Source organism: Rhamphochromis sp. 'chilingali' (assembly GCF_963969265.1).
Source record: "Rhamphochromis sp. 'chilingali' genome assembly, chromosome: 13".
NCBI classification, from domain to species: Eukaryota; Metazoa; Chordata; class Actinopteri; order Cichliformes; family Cichlidae; genus Rhamphochromis; species Rhamphochromis sp. 'chilingali'.
Genome location: NC_137940.1, coordinates 23,992,114 through 24,009,982, shown reverse-complemented (window position 1 = coordinate 24,009,982; position 17,869 = coordinate 23,992,114). Strand labels below are relative to the sequence as shown.

The window sequence follows — 17,869 nt, the reverse complement described above, 5'->3', positions numbered from 1 at the left end:
AATTAAGTGTTGAGAATGGGGCTATTAATAAAAATACATTTGAAAAACACTAGCATGAACAAATGTGCAGAATGCTCAAAAGAAAATTCCTGATATACATGTTATATATATCAGACAAGTTTCTTATTTATTTCTGTCAAAAACAAATTAAATTTAAAGAAAAAGAAACACACAGCCTAAAGATATATCTTACTTGTGGTAATATCTAATGTAACACTGACTTTATTCAGTGGTTTACTGAATAAGCAAAAAAATAAATAAATATTTGCATATTAGTACAAAAGAAGTTTGCTACAGCTTTCCAAGAGTCATTTGAAAAGTAACATTTTAAAATAAACAGCAACTGAAATTTTTAAGATATATAAAGGAGAAAAGCTTTCCACCAAGTCCTGAATGCATGTTTTTTTCAAGAAGCTTACCACGGCCGCCATATTGATTTGGCATGTTATCATGCTAGTACTGTCCCTAAACTCACTGTCTGTGTCTACTATTAATCCACTGGATCCACTGAATTACTGATGCTTACCAGTAACTATAAAAACATTGATGAAAAATTATTCCAAATACTTGGTTTGCTTTGAGCTAAATGATAATGCCAGTGACAATAGTGATGCTAAAAATGCTAATGCTAAGCAGGTATTGTCTTCGTCATATTATTACATGGTGTTAGTTTTGTGGTAGCTTAAAGGTTCACAAAGTTTATCCTGTATGCCACAAGAGTGGCTAAGCCAAATCTGGTAGAAAAGAAACACTTTGCATTTTTATTTTTTTACAGAAAACATAAATGTCAGCCTCTTGATAGTGTCACAGGAAGTCAGCGGACAGTCAGCAGAGGCTGAAAAAGAATCAGTCCTCCAGGAGCTGTTCTCAATAGATATAAATGTGAAGATTTATTTTATGATGAAGAAAAATGTGTGGAACTCTTCATTTAAGCAAACGTGTAGTCAAACGATGATATGCAGAAAAAAATAGAGCAATATTATAATTCACAGGCTGACATAAAGTGATTAAGACAAGATACTGGCGACAAAGAATTTGTTCCAAGACTCTTATCCAGTTCGACTTTGGTTTATGACCTACAGCATTTAACACAGCACTGCCACTCCCTGAGCAGCAATAGAAATATATGAATGGGCGGTAACAGAATAAAACTCTTCCTTAGCAATTCCAGTAAACAGAAACATAATTTTTTTTAAAGAAAAAAGAGTGATCTCAGGGTTACGCAAACTGTTGAACCCACACAGTCCAATACTGAGAAGATAAATGTTGATAAACTAGATCATGATTTAAGGCATATGATTGTGTAACAAAATGGACAAGAGAATGACTGAATTCCAAAACAAACAAAAAAATCGATTTGCAGTGACAGGTTTCTAGGAAATTATATGAGTATTGATAAAAATTGGACAAATCAGCCCTTTCTTCTCACCTAATTTGATACCTTCCTTGTTGGATGAATGGTGTCCTATTTTTCCCCCCACATTTTTCTGACTTCTCGTTTCCTCGTTTCCTCAAGAAACAAGATCAATGTACCACAGTTTGTTTTATTTGATTTTATTGTGTATGTTTTTAATAACTTTACTTTTTAAAAATGGAATAAGACAAATTGTGATTTCAGGGTATTGGACAAAAGACACTTGGGTACAAACAAAAAAACAAGATAGGTACAGATGTGAGTGTGTGTGTGTGTGTGTTTTTAAGGATTTTTATTGTAATTGCAACATATTTTCACATCTGGTGCAACCAAATTTTACATTCAGGTCCTGGGAATATATCGTCTGGGGGGACTCTGAGAATACTGTGAGAATTGCTGGAATTAATGCAATAGCGAGGGAAAGAAAAAATGTGAATGAAAAATTCAAATTCAAAAAGACACTGGGAAAAGACATATGAGTTATCTGGAAGTCCGGCCCAGGTTGGCAGGTTGTTGTGATAAAGAAATAGCCAGAGCACTGGACGTCAAGGTCAGCCAGCAGTGTTGTTCTGTGGTTAATAGGTGGGATTTCTCCCCTGTTTTGTCTTTTTAAACCATTGATTAAGAGCTCTGAGTCACAAAAACATGATCAGAGGCAGCCAAACCAAACGGGAACAACAGGCTACACAAGCCTCATGCTCAGTGTAAAATAGTCCCTCTAGTGGCTCATAGTTACAAAGTGAAAGGGTTCCTCTTTCCACAGATGGAGTCATAAATTGAGTAAATATTAATACAACTTTTGATCCCTGTGCAATACTTGGCAGTTCTGAATCATGTATGTATGTCTGCTTTCATAACAACCCTGCACATGCTTTAAAACATAGTACTATATATATATATATATAAATATATATATCTGATTTCATGCTATTTAGTTCCTACATCAAGCCACCCTTCATTTATTTATATTTTCCTTCCCAGAAGCCAGACGTTTTTGATAGTTTTTTAAAATGGTCTTGAGCAATAAGTTCCCAAAGGTTTATTAAGGTCTTTCAAACATTTCCATGGGCATTGGCTGATTTTCACTTAGTCCAGTACTTCTTTTTGACAATTTTCAATAATTTTGTTTTTGTTTGTTTGTTTGTTAAGCCAATTTATAGTATAAAATAGTCAAAGAACTCAAAGAATGAACTAGTGTTGTGCCTACATGTGTAGACATATTTCTTCCCTAGTTCAGTAACAGCACTAGGGAAGAAATAGGTGTCTGTTATGCATTGCAGACAATGTGTACAGAGGAGGTCAGGAGATAGGTGTTTTCACCTTGTTGGTACAAGCATTTGGAAGATTCCCAAAGACCTATTAGCTTCGGGTCATCTCCTAACTTCAGCAGGACATGAAAGTCATTTCTTTAAAACATTGGGGGAAAATCCAGCAGAGAACTGATACAGAACCTCAGAGATGGATTTGAACCCTCTGTTGATCAATCTACTGTTCACTGAAGCCTCATCAGAAATACTGTCAGTAGAAGGGTGGCTGTCAAGAAGCCATTGTTAAGGGAGGGAAGCAAGGGGGGAAAAAAAGCTCATGTATGCCTTCTTACACAAGAACTGGACAGACATAGGTGCTAACAGGTCTTATGGACTGATGAATCCTAATTTGTATTTTATTTATTCAAATCATCATTAATATGTACAAAGGAGATCAGGAGAGTGTCTACAGCCACTTTTAAAACACAGATCATGGTTCAATATTGTCAGATTGAGAGCAGCCTTATTTGTCAGCATGGCAATGATCCCAAACACACTCTCACTGCACTAAAATGGTAAATGGCCTGCATTTGTATAGCGCTTTTCTAGTCCCTAAGGACCCCAAAGCGCTTCACACTACATTCAGTCATTCACCCATTCACACACTGGCGATGGCAAGCTACATTGTAGCCACAGCTGCCCTGGGGCGCACTGACAGAGGCGAGGCTGCCGGACACTGGCGCCACCGGGCCCTCTGACCACCACCAGTAGGCAAACACGGGGTTAGTATCTTGCCCAAGGATATTTGACATGCAGCCAGGAGGCAGCCTGGGATCGAACCACCGACCTTCTGATTAGTGGCTAAAAGCATAGCTGGATAGAAAAACACACAGTGAACCACTACTATTCGACTACTAAAGGATATTACTATTAAGACAGTTCAGGCTGCATTGAAGCGTAGAGATGGTCAAACTAAATACTGACTCTCAAAAGTGTTAGAATTGTACAAACTCTGTTTTTGCCTTATAACCTGTATTTTCATGTGTTTGCACCTTTCGATAAATCGCTTCACCTATTTTCATTTTGCTAGGAAAATATAAGATGGGTGAGTCAAGACTTTTGCAAAATGCTGTACATAATGAACAACTTTTTGTACATTATATACAAAAAGTTATTCCATACTACTTCTCTAGGCAATTTTGCTTGCCCCAGGCTAAGATGTCTTAGGTTATGTAAAAACTGAAGGATAGAGTTAATTAGTTATCTTAAGTAACTAATTAACCTTTTTCAGTAAGATGATGAAGATGTCTTTCCCCCCTTTTCGCACAAATCCCAGAAGGCAAATAAAACACTTTATGTAGGGAAACTATGAACTTCCTAGTCAGACTGGCACACTTTTTTCTGTCCATTACGGTAAAAATGGCAGCGCGCCGTGTGCTCTCTGCTCTTGAAATACGCAAAAATGGGGGTGTAACAGGGAACTGCAGAAAGTCAAAACAGACACGGGGCTGGACTGCCACTTCCAAAACGAAAAGGTGGCTCCAACGGAATCAGTCTCGACCGCTGAGAAGCCACAAATGCGCACAATATATACACAGAACTTGCCGATAATGTGAGAGTGTAATGTTTAGCACCTTTTTTTTTAATAGCAGTGGTGAAATCCACGGAATGTTCCACACGGGAACAGCTGACCACAGGATGCCGCACTTAGCCTAACGAGATGTGAACATTACAAGGGAAATATCAGTCATAACTAGATGGTTGCATATTAACAATCAGGTAACGACACATCTCCTCTTCTTATTGCTTTCAAATTTGAAGATTTGCGCTGCTTTTTTTTTAACGGGAGATGGTTAGACGGCTTATTGGGGCTGTCATCCTGCTCAACCTCCAGCCCCTCCTTGTTTTGCTGCTACCGAGTGCGATGTTGTAATGTTTACATTTAGTCTATGCTGCATACGGCCACTGCACTCTCCAGTCAGCTTTGCATAGGTGCACCCTTCGAATGCATGCAAAATGTCAGAAATGCTCCGGTACTGTGCCTTGAAGCACCCAAAACGCCCTGTATTATTTACTATTCTTACAGGACAAATTGGGCCTAATAGGTAGCCTGTGAGCCCATTTAAGCTTGGTAATCTTAAAGTGCAGCATCACGTAAAATGTTTTGCAGCTGTATTCAGTCGCCAACAGAAACATAAAATCCCTTATTATGTCTGACTTGATCATGCAAGTGCAATATTACATAACCGGCTGGGTAGTCTACAGTAGGACATGGTGGCCTCCAATGAGAATCAAAACAGACTGTGTGCAACAGTGCTGTTGTTGAGTTCAAAAAGTGTGCTCTACAAACAAAAACAAAACAAACAAAAAAATTAGTAGACTAAGTTTGATTGTAATTTGATTCTAAATATTCAATCATTTTTAAGTGAGGAAAAGTGAGAAAAGTGGAAAACTGACGTATGTAAATTAGTGTTTCTTACTACTTGAGTAAGATAAATAAATAAATAAAAATAAGAATAAAAGTCAGCAATACGCATTGACAAATAATAGCAGGTCGATGCATGTACCGAATATTGCTGAATTATTGCGAATGCATTATTGAATGAGCAACTTGTGGAGGTCGAGATGGGGTTTCTGTATTTACTGGTGGGTAGCTTAACAAATAGAAATGAATACATCATAGTTTTTAGTCAATCTATATGTAAAAATCTTTGAAAGTATAGTGTAAAACCTCAAAATTGCACTTAATTGTAACACTTAATTGAATGTTTCCGGTCATCTGCACTACTTTCCCTGCGACCCCTCCGGCGGCGTTTTGTTTATAAGCTACAAGTAAGAAGCGCGGCTGCTTGTTTTGATACATTGTAGCTAAGACTGTCAGGATGTCTGCCGTCTGTGTTTGTTGAATGCTGATTGGCCGCTCGGCGAGGGAGGCGTGGTTTCGCCATAACAATGCATTTCAAGGAACATACACGCGCCAAGGAATGTTTTCTGTCTTATGGTAGCTAACGTTGTCTTTGTTACACAATTAACGGTATTTCCTGCTCAGGTAAACGCTCCGGTTAACCGACGGGCCATTTTAGCGGCTTCTGGGGAGAGACGGACTCCTTATGCAGTTGTTAAAAGCGTGTGCTAGCTGGCTAACTTTAGCAAGCTAATAGCAGCTTCGTCGGGCTCAGTGTCAAAAAAGCTGTCGAACAGAGAAGATTGAAAGTCCGTTAACGTTGGGTTTTGTTTTTTGTTTTTTGCCGATGGTGGTGGTCGTTTAGAGGCAGTTACGTGCAAGGATAACTTGATGGGACACGACATTTCGAAGGCTGAAACACCTGACATCTCCCTTTCTCGTCGAACAAGCAGACTAGCTAAAAAAAAAAAGTAAGATATGGGCAGTGTGTTGTGACCAAACTCATTGCTGAATAATACTTGTGTCTGTCTGTGGTGTAGAATTGTTATGTGGATTTAGATGTGCAGTTGTAATAATATCTATCCAAATCTTGTAATAGCATGCTAGCTAACAAACGTTATTTGCAGCAGCTGCATCATTGGACAAAGCGTTAGCCTAGCTCGTCTAAAGTTAGCTGTTCTCCTTCAGCAGGGGACATCTGATTTGCCCTGGTTATAAGGAACTGGCGGATGCCCCGATATCATTGTTTCTCATCTTGCAGCAATGCGTGTAAGGCTTTTACCTAATGTCGTTGTGAAATTATGTTGTGGTGCAGTGGCCTCACAAGCTGCACAGTAGCGAGCTTACCCGCTTACCTACCACATCTTTTGTTGTTGCTTTGTCTTATGAGCACATGGCTTTCCATGTTTTTGTTCATGCACGCTGCAGCGACCCCTGTTTATCAGCACCCACAATGTAATCGCATCAGTTACACCACCGCTTGCACATTCCTTAGCTGTTGATATTGCATTATTGTAGTTTAACTCAAGTCATGTCCACGTATAATACAGACAATGCAGTAAAGTCGGAATAAAGTAGTGTATATTATCGACCTGACTTTTTAAACAATTCATTATTAGTGGCAATACCGCTGGATGTAATTATCCAGTTCCTGTTAGTCCAGTTAGGCACCTGTAACTAGCAACATGATGTGTTTGTTACATTTTCATATCTCGGAGTAGGCAACAGTAAGTGAAACAGACAGGAGGCCCCTCAGAGAAGAGGTGTAGTTTAGAATTTACTATTTTATACAGATTTTATTTATTTATTTTTTAGCTCAAGTGATATTTATTCGATAATGTATAAATGAGTTATAGAAATTGTCAGTTTTAGTTTACAGCCCGGTAGCAAATTAAAGGGGAAGGGGGAAAAGGAAAGGAACCTTGAGCCTTACTTTAAATGAAAGGGATCTGAGCATTCTGATATGATTTTTTTTTTTTCCCCTTTGGCTCTGCTTGTTCACTTGGAAGGTAGGGCTGCTGAAAATCAATATAAAGTTGTTCAGAATAATATCTTTTATCTTGGGATGAAACCTTGTTGGTCAGATGGCAGTGCCTGCGAAAGCATAGGACAGTTCTAGGTATTTTTTTAAAAAGTGGCTAACAATCCAAATTTAAAGTCATACATTGATGTCATTAAGTTGGAAATTAATGAGGAAAAATAATTTGGTGTGTGTGTGAGGACAACATACTGATTTATTTAGCATCAAGAATGACTGTCAGTGAAATTGATGATTACTTTTGCACCTCCTCACACAACACTGTGTTTGTGTGTGTTACATTTGCTATTAACTGGTGGAATCTGTTGTGTAGGTTTATCTGGCCTTGCAAATTAAAGATGAATTTTCTTGACAAAAAGAGGGTAAAATACTTTTTTGTGGGTTGTGGGCTTTCTTATCTACCAAAGGCCCATTTTGAGTCTGGAAAAGCACTGTTCTATTGTGCTGCCAACCTGACAATGGCCACATCCAATAGGCACAAGGATCACTGAATGGTTTGAGTATGAAAATGATATGACTCATAAGCTTTGGCCTTTGCAAACACTAGATCTCGACACAGTGAATGCGTGTTACACAGCTCTCTCACTAAAATCATCAAAACACCAGATGAGGGAAAATCTTTTGGAGGAATGGTTTTCCATTAATCTATTTGTTTCAGGGACTTGTAGAATGGTCACCAAAGGTGCACGTGGTGGCCCAACACCCTGCTATGTTGGCTTTCCCTTTAAATTTAGCACTTAAATAAAGGGAGCTGCGGTGAATATACTTTAGCTCCTTTTTCATAAATTCTGAGTCCTGAATGAGGTCATTAAAACAAAGCAGTGAGATATGGGCCTAGGAGCAATTAAATCCTCTTGTGCCTTAGTAAAACATGAAGTTACAGACACTTTCTTAAGTCACATATCTTGTTATGTTGCTTGTATTATGAAATTTACAGGTTAGTTCATAAAAATGCTCTTGTTTCATATTTAATCTAACCAAAACAGTGTGCAGATAGTGTCAGTGATCCTGTTATCAGCCTTCTTTTTTGATTCAATTTGGGTTAAGATCCTGGAAATCTTTGTGAATCTTACATAGAGGGTCCTTTTAAAAAGGTTAATATTCGTTTTATTTTCTACCCATAAACTTCACTTATCATTGGTGCATGCTCAGTTAATAGACACAGCAATAAGCACTGCAGCATAATCATGATTATTAACGTGACAGTTGGCATTTTTGTTGTTGGTGTTTTTTTTTCTTTGCAGGGTTAAGACAATCAGAGGCAACATACAAGTGCCTCCACTGTACGATTTCCTTTCCCAGAGCGTGACTCGTCTGCACGACGTCACCAATGCGACCATGGGAAATAGCAGTAAATAGGCTGCCACCAACAGCCCCCTTAAACCCGAGGAGGTTCCTTGGAGAGCCCTGCAACGCCCCAGTGCACCTCAGGAGAAGGTAAACTCTCAGCCCTGTCTTTCCTTCCAGGATTGTTGTTTTGAGTTATTTTTGAAGTATAGTTTTGCATCAAGCATGTCAAATGGTTTCTAGAACAATTTCAGACCATATACCTTCATACAATGTACTCAGTGTTTGTAGCAATCACTTGTTGTTGTTTTGTTTTTTCCCTATATGGACATATAGCCCACCAATAAGACGCCAGTGGGGGAGACGAGACAGACCTGTACTGCACACTTCGCCGGTCCAGGATGAGAACTTCCATCATCTGCTTTTCTCCCAACACCACCAACAGGTTCCTTTAGATGAGTCCAGACAGTACAGCCACACCAGCACAGCACCACGCATGCTTCACCCTGCTGCTCACCTGCCCCAGCAGAGCCCCATCATGGTGGATCTACATGACCAGGTAACAGTGAGAGTAACTTGTTTCTACCATTTGTTAAATGTGTTAAGCTGTGCTATCTAACTGGATGTATTCACAGTAATATATTATTTTAAGTCTCTTGTGGGTTAATATGTAATAAATGTTTTTTAACAGACAGACATCTGTTTTTTTTTTTTGTTTTGCCTCATCTTGCCCCCTTACTTTGTTCCCTTAAAAGATGCACCAGGGATCGGTTCCTATATCATACACTGTTACGACGGTGACGACCCACGGATTTCCCATGCACACCGGGCAGCCCCTTCCAGGGTGCAACACTCAGCAGCTCCCAGCATGCTCGGTAATGTTCAGCGGACAGCTCTCTCTGCTCTGCTGCCTTCCTCCTCCTGTGAGTTTGAAAAGGAAGAGCCCAAATGTCAGTGGCATCCATGTAGCACGCCATAACAGCCATGCAATCTGTCACTGTTCATGATTAGCAAACAAGCTTCTTGGATTTGTAAATTAGTGTTCATGTTAGCATAAAAATGAGTCAGGCAGTGTGAAATAAGATTTTTGGCATATTTAATTTTTTTTTTGTTGTTGTTGTTTTTTAACTGTTATTAAGCAGACTGGTGTTGTGTTAGTAATGTCAGTGGTGTGGCTTTATGCAGCACATTGCTTCTATTCACTACACGCTTTCATTATAGCTGCATTATTGTGAATATAAGGAGCAAATTTGCTTTGGTTAAGTGGAGGCTTATTCAAAATACTGGGTTTGATTCTAAATTGACTTAAATGTTTGTTCTTGTGGTGTTTTCTCTCCTCAGCTCATACAGGCATGTACCATGCAGCATATACCGGTGTCTTATCAAGCCTTCCCACCCCTGATCTCCAGCGAACATTTTGTATTGCACCCAACCCCATCTGTACCACCCCACCAGCCACCGCACCTTACTCCTTTGAGCCAGTTTGTCCCTTTACAGCCTCAGCACCCACGCATGGTGAGTACTGCACTGTATATTTTTGTTCTATAATAAAAATCTAGAAAAAGAGAGAATATTGTCGCTTGTTGGTCAGTCTGCATGCTTAACCCGATGCTGACCTTTTCTGTCTCCTGGCAGCCTCTACAGAGGGTAGACAATGAAGTTGACCTAAGAGGGGACCAGCACCCATTAGGCACCTTCTCCTACCCTCCCTCTCATCACCCACCAGCGCTGCCTCCTTCTTTGCCCCTTCAGTATCTTCCTCAAGAGCCTCTGCATCAGGAGCTTCCCTTTGGAGTGGTAAGACAGCCTGTGACTCGCACAGTTAAACAGATTAACAACTGGAGCTCTATTTTTTAGGGAACTAACATTAATGTTAGCTTTACTGCTGCAAAAAGTTGGATGAGTCCTTCCAATGTTACAGTTACATTGTCTTGATTGAACGTTATGTACTTTTTGCCTTTACCAGCTATATTTATATTTATAAGTCAAGATAAAGTCAGTAGTTGGTAAATGCGTGTATTCCAATTGAGTTAGAACTAACTTGTCTGTTTAGAAAAACTTTTTTCCCACTTTGAAAATATGAATCCACTGAATGATCTCCTAGTTTTTGACATGCCCTGGTGGTTTTGGGTTGAGCAGAGAGCATGGAAAGCGTCTCAAATTCACACGCCAGTGTGCTCTAATCTGAGTAGGTGCATACACACTGATGCATTTAAGTATGCCAGAAGTGTGTATGTAAGATTTTTGAGGTGTGAAATTGAAGTTAGAAATCTAAAGTAGTAATACTTATATTGGTTACAATGTGTTCATGTATATATGAAAAAACAGACACATTGTGTTCATATTTACAAAGTAAGAGTCTGAACTGAAACAATCCTTTTTGAGTTTTTGAAATACTGAACACATTTTTGCACAAATTTGTAAATTGTATTTTCTGTAGGTCTTTCAAAGCTGCTCCTTTTTCACTCGTTTTCAGTCCATTCCTTGTACCTGACTATTTTCAGATGAGTTTTTTTTTTTTTTGACCTATGAAACATTAAAGCATAAGGAAAATACCTAACTCAATACACATAATAGAAAACTTGGCAAAGAACCAATTTTAAATTTTATCTTTAGCTATTTTGTTACTAGCAGCTTGTCGCAGAATGAAAACACAGTTTGACAGGCATAAAATAGCACTTGTGCCAACAAGATGCAAAGAGCTATTAGTTGAACATTTGGCATTTCTTGACATGTTGTCCAGTGTGTCCTTAAAAATTAAGGGTAATTGGAGGACAAAAAAAGTGTCATGCCTAAAAAACTATCTGCAGCAGATGAACAGGATAAGTTGTGTCCTTAAGAAATAGGGAAAAGCAAAGAACAGACACTTGAGAGACGCATCTGGCCCTTCAGTTGATCCATCTACATAAGCGTCATCAGAAATGGTGTCAGTGGAAGGATGGCTGTCAAGAAGCCATTCTTAAGGAAGCGAAATGGGGAGAAAAAACAGAGGTATGCCAAATTACACAAGAACTGGACTGAAAATCAGTGGCAACAGGTCTTATGGAGTGAACCCAAATTTGAAAGATTTGGTATAATACGTACACGGAGGTCAGAAGAGTAGCAGTACAGTGTCTACATCAATCTGTAGAACACAGTGGAAGCCCTGTTGTCATTTGGAGCAGCATTTGAGCCTGTGATGTTGGTAATCTTGTTAACTGATGGAATTATGAACAGAGAAAAGTACTGTCAGATATTAACTCACCATATGCACTGTAACTACAAACAAATATTGACTTTCAAGGCTGTTAGAATTGTACAAACTTTTTTTTTCAGCATATGTTTGCGCATTTTAATAAATCACTGCATCTATTTCCCATTTTCCTAGTGAAATATAAAGAAATGGGGTGTAGCTCAAGCATTTTGCACTGTATAGTAATTCATGTGATTCACGTTTGTGACTGGTATGAGAACAATTTCTCTGAATAATCAGCAGTTTTAGGCACATTACTTGCAAATTGTAATAATTGGCTCCCTATTTATTTAACATAGAAAATGTAATATTATTACTGTGCTTAAAAGTAGCTGGTCACATTCTGTTCCAGCTGTTTCAAATGTTGCTTTACATCAACTTCAAAGCATGAAAATTAATTTCTGTAAAATATTAATACTGAATTTACTGTCATTTGAAGGTAAAATGGAAGAAAAGGTACAACTTTAAACACTGAATTGTTTGACACTGTGTGTCTTTCTGCAGCCATATCCACACATGCTGCCCCGGCGAATGAGTGGACAGAGATACCGGTTGCAGCAGCCTCTCCCCCCACCTCCCCCTCCCCCATCTTACTACCCAGGCTTCCTCCCTTACTTCCTGTGAGTATCTGCAGGAAAAGCACACCTCTTGATGAAATATAGCAGTTTTAATCATATACTTTTTTTCAATAAAAACTGCCTGATTACACTGATTTTAGTGCATGGGCTTGATGATTGACTGCAGCTACATCAGGGTTAAAGGGGACATGAAATGCTACACATATAAAGGAGCCCTGCTCTCAAAAACTAACATAGATGCAACTCTGTGAAGCTGGATTTCAGAAACAAGTACTTAAAGTTATAAAAACATGTTTAGCGCCATCTTCTGTCAGTTTGGAGTGTGAAGTCATGTGGTTGGTTGTGGATTAATAGACTTACATTCGTTTATATTAGCGAACTAGTGACAGATTTGATAACTCAGAGGAAACTAGCGACACTATTAGTAAAAGTCAGCTGGCTCTGGCTGCAACAATGTGTTTTAGGATATACTGTCCATGTTCACCCACTTACTCTTTAGCTGTAAGTGGCTCTACATTGTTTGGCTAGCTGCACTCAAACAGGAATATGTTTAGTGTTTCATATCCTTTTTAAATTTATGCAGATATTGATGATGATAATGACTTTTGAATCTCTGCTGTCTAAAAATAAATGGAGGTTCAATGTAGCTGCCACTCAGTGCTAGTATTTGCACGGCATGTGCTGCCTTTTGACAAGGAGAAATTATGTGTTTGGGTTCAGTTCTTTCTTACACCTGTTGTCTCTGTGTGTTTGCATGCTCAGGTCAATGCTTCCTGTGCCTCCAACAGCAGTGGGCCCAGCCATCAGTTTAGACCTGGATGTGGATGATGTGGAGATGGAGAACTATGAAGTTAGTGAATTTGTTAATCGCTCATTTGTCACATGTAAACTTGTTTCCACGCTGAATTGACATTACATACCAAAGGGTTGCAGTAATACAAATGCATCATAGCGCTCATTGTTCTTGAATTCTGACTTCATGTACAAGTGCTGAAAAACACCTATAAAATACAATTCTCATTTCTATATGTGGATCAAAAACCTAGAAGGAACACCAAAAACATCAACATAATTTCCCTCTCTCTCTCTCTTCTTAGGCATTACTGAATCTGGCAGAGAGGTTGGGTGAAGCAAAACCACGAGGACTCACAAAAGCAGATATAGAGCAACTTCCGTCCTATAGATTCAACTCAGAGAATCATCTATCTGAACAAACGCTGTAAGATCATCTCTCACTTTTCAGTAGGATTCAGTAAGTGTAGATTGGCTTAATGATACTAACCAGTCCCCTCCATCCCTTCAGGTGTGTTGTGTGCTTTAGTGACTTTGAGTGTAGGCAGCTACTTCGTGTATTACCGTGTAACCACGAATTCCACGCCAAGTGTGTGGACAAGTGGTTAAAGGTAAGCGGATGTCTGCTTAAACCTTTAAAAAGTATATTTTTAGCACTTTGTTTAGAAGACTTTGTCTTTACACTGAGTGTTGTTTGGCTTTCAGACCAATCGCACTTGTCCTATTTGCCGAGCCGATGCCTCGGACGTACACCGGGAGGTGGAGTGAGAACTGTCTCTGAGTGCTGAACTGGAAAGCTGCACACACCAGAGTCTGCCCCAAAGCTGGGGACACCTGCCCCTGCGTCCTCCAGTAATTATTGCTTACCAACCCACTACTCCTGCCCCTTCCTAAATAAAAAGCAATCCAGGATTGTTTCTGGAGCCTGTTGTACCTCTGCTGTGCTTCATCACCCGAGTCACATGAAACCCACTGCCTATTGCAGCCTATAGCCAGAGATCTGGGATCGCCAGCCAGTTCTTTCTCTGCCCCCTCGTTGCAGATTCCAAAGATTTTTCCCTGCAATGCATTATTTGCTGCTTTTGTTTACAGGGTTTCTTTTAAATTTGGTGGATTTGGTTGGGGCGTTTGTGAAAAGTGGGGGTCCTGCTTTGGAAGAGGTGAGTCGGAAGCCTGGATAATGATGGCTGGACACCGTGTGCAATTAGCAGAAAAATAATAGGAGTACTTCAACATGGGTATCTGTGTTTGGAGGCGACACCTAACCATCATAGATGCATGTTTGTGTAGGTGTTGGGCAAAGTGACTTGTTAATAATGTATGTTCTGCAATAATGTATTGATCCTTTTAACGGTTTTATCCATTATTTGTTTTTAGGGTTGTTTTTTTGTTTGTTTGTTTTTATTTTAGTTTTTTTGCCGATGCTATTGTGAAAGTGTGACTTGCTGTGGTTCAGTGCAGATTCTGTTAAGCCTGAGGTTTATGGACTGCAACCATGGGGTATCCTCTACCCCAGATAATCCACTCTGGAACACGGATCTGTACAAAAAGCAGTCGTAGATTAATGGACTGCGTCTTTTCGAGGTCATCCGGCATAACTGCACAAGTGCTTCATCCACCCTCCACGTCAGCATTGTTCCTCTGGCAAAGTGTGTACGCGTGTGTGCATATTGTGCGTGTATGTTTGTCCTGTTCACAGAGCCAATGCATTGTGTAACCACTGGATACAGGGCAGCATGCTAGGATTTGCATGAACTGATTCAGACTAGCAATATTTTAATCAAGCATTGCCACCAAAATTATCAAATTTTAAAGAAATAGAAAAGACAAAGAAGCATACTAAATGAATTGCTTGCTTGTTCAGAAAGCGCCATGAGAGAAGACTTAGCATGTGAATACACCATGGCTGTGTATTTAAAGTATGGGAGTACTCTTCTGAGGGGTATGCTGATGCCATAGTGCTCTGGAGACCTGTGCAGAAAGCAATATGTGCAGTGAGTGGCGAGTTTTAAATGAACATTTTTCTTCCCCTTTTAGGAAGACTGGGCTTTTTATTTCATTGTTTGTGAGCCAAATCCTATATACATATATAGCCTACTGTTGAAGATTTCAGATCTGCCTTTTTATGACCTTGACAAGCACAAACCTGTTACTAATCCTGAAAATACTATGTCATTTCCACTTGTTTTGAAAGTATGCTGTTTTATTTCCTTTTTTTAAGGTTTATTTATTGGTTTTACGTTCTAGAGAAAATGCATTGAAGAAAACAGTTAGAGCACTAACAATGTTTGTGTAAGTGTTATAATCTGGTAACTCGGTCAGGTCATTGTCTTAGGCCATGGTAATGGTGTTTGTAAAAGAGCCAACTGTATGTATAGCTTCAGTGTGAATGCTTTTAGATAAACGTTTGAAGACAGAAGAATGTTGACAAAACCTTGTAGAAGTCACTGATGACACTCCACCAGCTCTACAGTGATCAGAGCGGGCTTCAAATGACACGGAGCTGGAGTGTTCAGTAGTGTAGAAACACTGTTTGACTTCTAGTTCCCTGCTTGCGTTGATGCTAAAAAAAGAAAACAGGATCTATTAGGGGTGGGAGGGAAAAGAGCAACATATGAACTTTTGCTTTTAATTCTCTCTTGCCTCCTAACTGCCCCACTAAGCACTAACAGGTGGTTGTAACCTTTGCTTTTATGTGTAAAGGGATCTTGCCTTTTTTTTTTTCCTTTTAATTTTGTTTCTTACGTGAATGTGAGTCGTTGATGTGTGCCACCTTCAAGAGAAAAAAAGCCATTTAATGAGTTAAACCCACAGCTTTGAGAATTAACCTATGTGTACATATCTATTCGCTGGCATATATTGTAAGTTTAAAAAAAAAAAATCACTCAGGGCCTCTCGGTATATAAAAATAAAGGAGAACAGTCCATTTCAGATGGAAAGGATGCCATGAAAAGGGTATATCTGAATTTAGTTTGGTCATTTTCCTCAGACCATAAATAATTTAATGTAATCAATTATAATATTCAGTTTTGTCTGAAATAGTAGATATTACATCATTTAAAGACAGGCATGCAAGAAAAAAAGATCAGTAAATATGTTAATAATATTCACTGAAAAGAGGCAATGTACACTGCAACTCATTTACAAGTGTATTATTCAAACCTGTTTGACTTTTGTTCTTGTACTCAAACCATATGTTCAGACATAGCGGTTGTGATCCCATTTCTAAACGTGCCACAGTGCACACTATCCTACCTAATTCACTCCCAGATCTATTTCAGAGGTGTTTTGCATGACTTTAAAAAAAAAACAAGAAGAAGAAGGAAAAAAAAGTAAAAACAAGTGTTATAGTGGAGGATCTCTCAAAATCTGGTCGGGACCTATTTAATGGTGCACAATATGCATGCTTGTCAACCAGATCCCAACTGATTTTTAGCTCTAGTTGGCTTCGGGTTCTGGGGGTTTGGATCTTAACGCTCAGCTGATAACTGCCATGCATTGTACTGCACACATTTGTAATAGAACTGAATGACTACAAGATTTTATTGCGCTAATTTCATTTTATAGAAAAGAAGAAGAGAAAAAAAAAGACTGGTCTTGAATCCAGAAATTCTTACATACATTGTGTTACTGTTCTTGCCCTGACGACTGAAAATTACATGCTCTGAAACTACTGTAGTTTATCAAAAGCCATAGTGAAAAGGTGCTAGATGTTCTGCTTTTAGGTATGAAAACTCACTTGCGTGAATGCAATAGTTTGTCATGGATCCCATGTATTCTTAAAGCATGTTATACCAATACCCCTAAACAATGTAAGTGAAAACCAATATAGTTTAAGGGATTTAAAAAAAAAAAAGAAAAAAGGAAAAAAAGAAAGTGTTGTCATACTTATTTCAGTGTAGTACTGTACCTGCCTATCAGGCTCTTGCTCTCAGTGTATCAATATCTTAAAAATATATTGTTCACATATAGATTACCTTAATTCATGTTAATGTTAGCACTGTTCTTTTTGGAGTAAATATTTAATTGACAATATCCAGTTACCCTATTAATTAAAAAGAACCTCCCATTAAGGCCTAGGTAATGAAGTAATTTTTAACGACAATTGAGAATAGAGTCTTGTAGTCTTTCTGTTAAGAGTTATTGAATAATCTCACAGCTTGTGTGGTGGAAAACTGTGTTCCAATAAGCAGCTAAAATTTATTTAGGATTTGTGATCGATTGCTCCGTAGACGCCATTTATTGTTTACCAATGATTTTTCTTTTTTTGCTGTGGTGGGATAGTGGTTTACTGTTCTTACTCTCCTTGGCCTCTAGGGGCCCTCGCCTGAACACCAGACTACCCACCCACCAACAGAGCCAGGGGCATGTGTTCTGTGTTAGGCAGATATTTTGCTTTGGTACTTGCACATTTACAGTTACCTCATTTTTTCCATGTTTGTATTGGGGCGGGTGGGAGGGGGAGAAAACAACTAATATATATTATATATAGGAAATGGTTCTTATTAATGTTATAATTTTTCATTCCATTGGAATCATATTGTTTGTAGCATTTAACATAACTAGTTAGTGTATTATATATATACACATCTGTATACTGTTTGAAATTTTTAAGATTTGTACTTTTTTTAAATGAAAAGTTGCTAGTTATGCTTTACCAAGTAGTGCAATCATATTTTTTTTTAATTGTTGTGGCTGATTTGAGAGGGTTGTTCACTAATAAATGTATGATGTATACCAATATCACAACTGTCATCTGACTCGCTATTCAAGGTTGGGGGGATATATGGCTCATTGTACTTTAAATAACATCAGGTCATTCTAAAAAAAAAAAGAAGAAGAGAGAAATAAGATCTCATCACTGCATGCAAGTGTTG

The 17,869-nt window shown here is 38.7% G+C and overlaps 1 protein-coding gene across 6 annotated transcripts; it reads left to right on the top strand.

Moving 5' to 3' along the window:
* The first annotated feature begins 4,229 nt into the window (after positions 1–4,229).
* Positions 4,230–17,735, top strand: rnf44 (ring finger protein 44). Of its 6 annotated transcripts, XM_080901049.1 has the most exons (13): positions 5,530–5,662; positions 5,931–6,036; positions 6,254–6,334; positions 8,348–8,540; positions 8,727–8,949; positions 9,146–9,313; positions 9,732–9,905; positions 10,026–10,187; positions 12,127–12,242; positions 12,963–13,050; positions 13,298–13,419; positions 13,504–13,603; positions 13,698–17,735. In XM_080901049.1, the coding sequence occupies exons 4-13, from the start codon at positions 8,434–8,436 to the stop codon at positions 13,758–13,760; spliced, it is 1,323 nt and encodes a 440-aa protein (XP_080757175.1). In that variant the 5' UTR covers positions 5,530–5,662; positions 5,931–6,036; positions 6,254–6,334; positions 8,348–8,433; the 3' UTR covers positions 13,761–17,735. The 6 variants fall into 6 exon arrangements, with proteins under 6 accessions (XP_080757178.1, XP_080757177.1, XP_080757175.1 ...); XM_080901048.1 differs by lacking the exon at positions 6,254–6,334; XM_080901052.1 differs by lacking the exons at positions 5,530–5,662; positions 5,931–6,036; positions 6,254–6,334 and adding an exon at positions 4,230–4,440.
* The last annotated feature ends 134 nt before the right edge of the window (positions 17,736–17,869 follow it).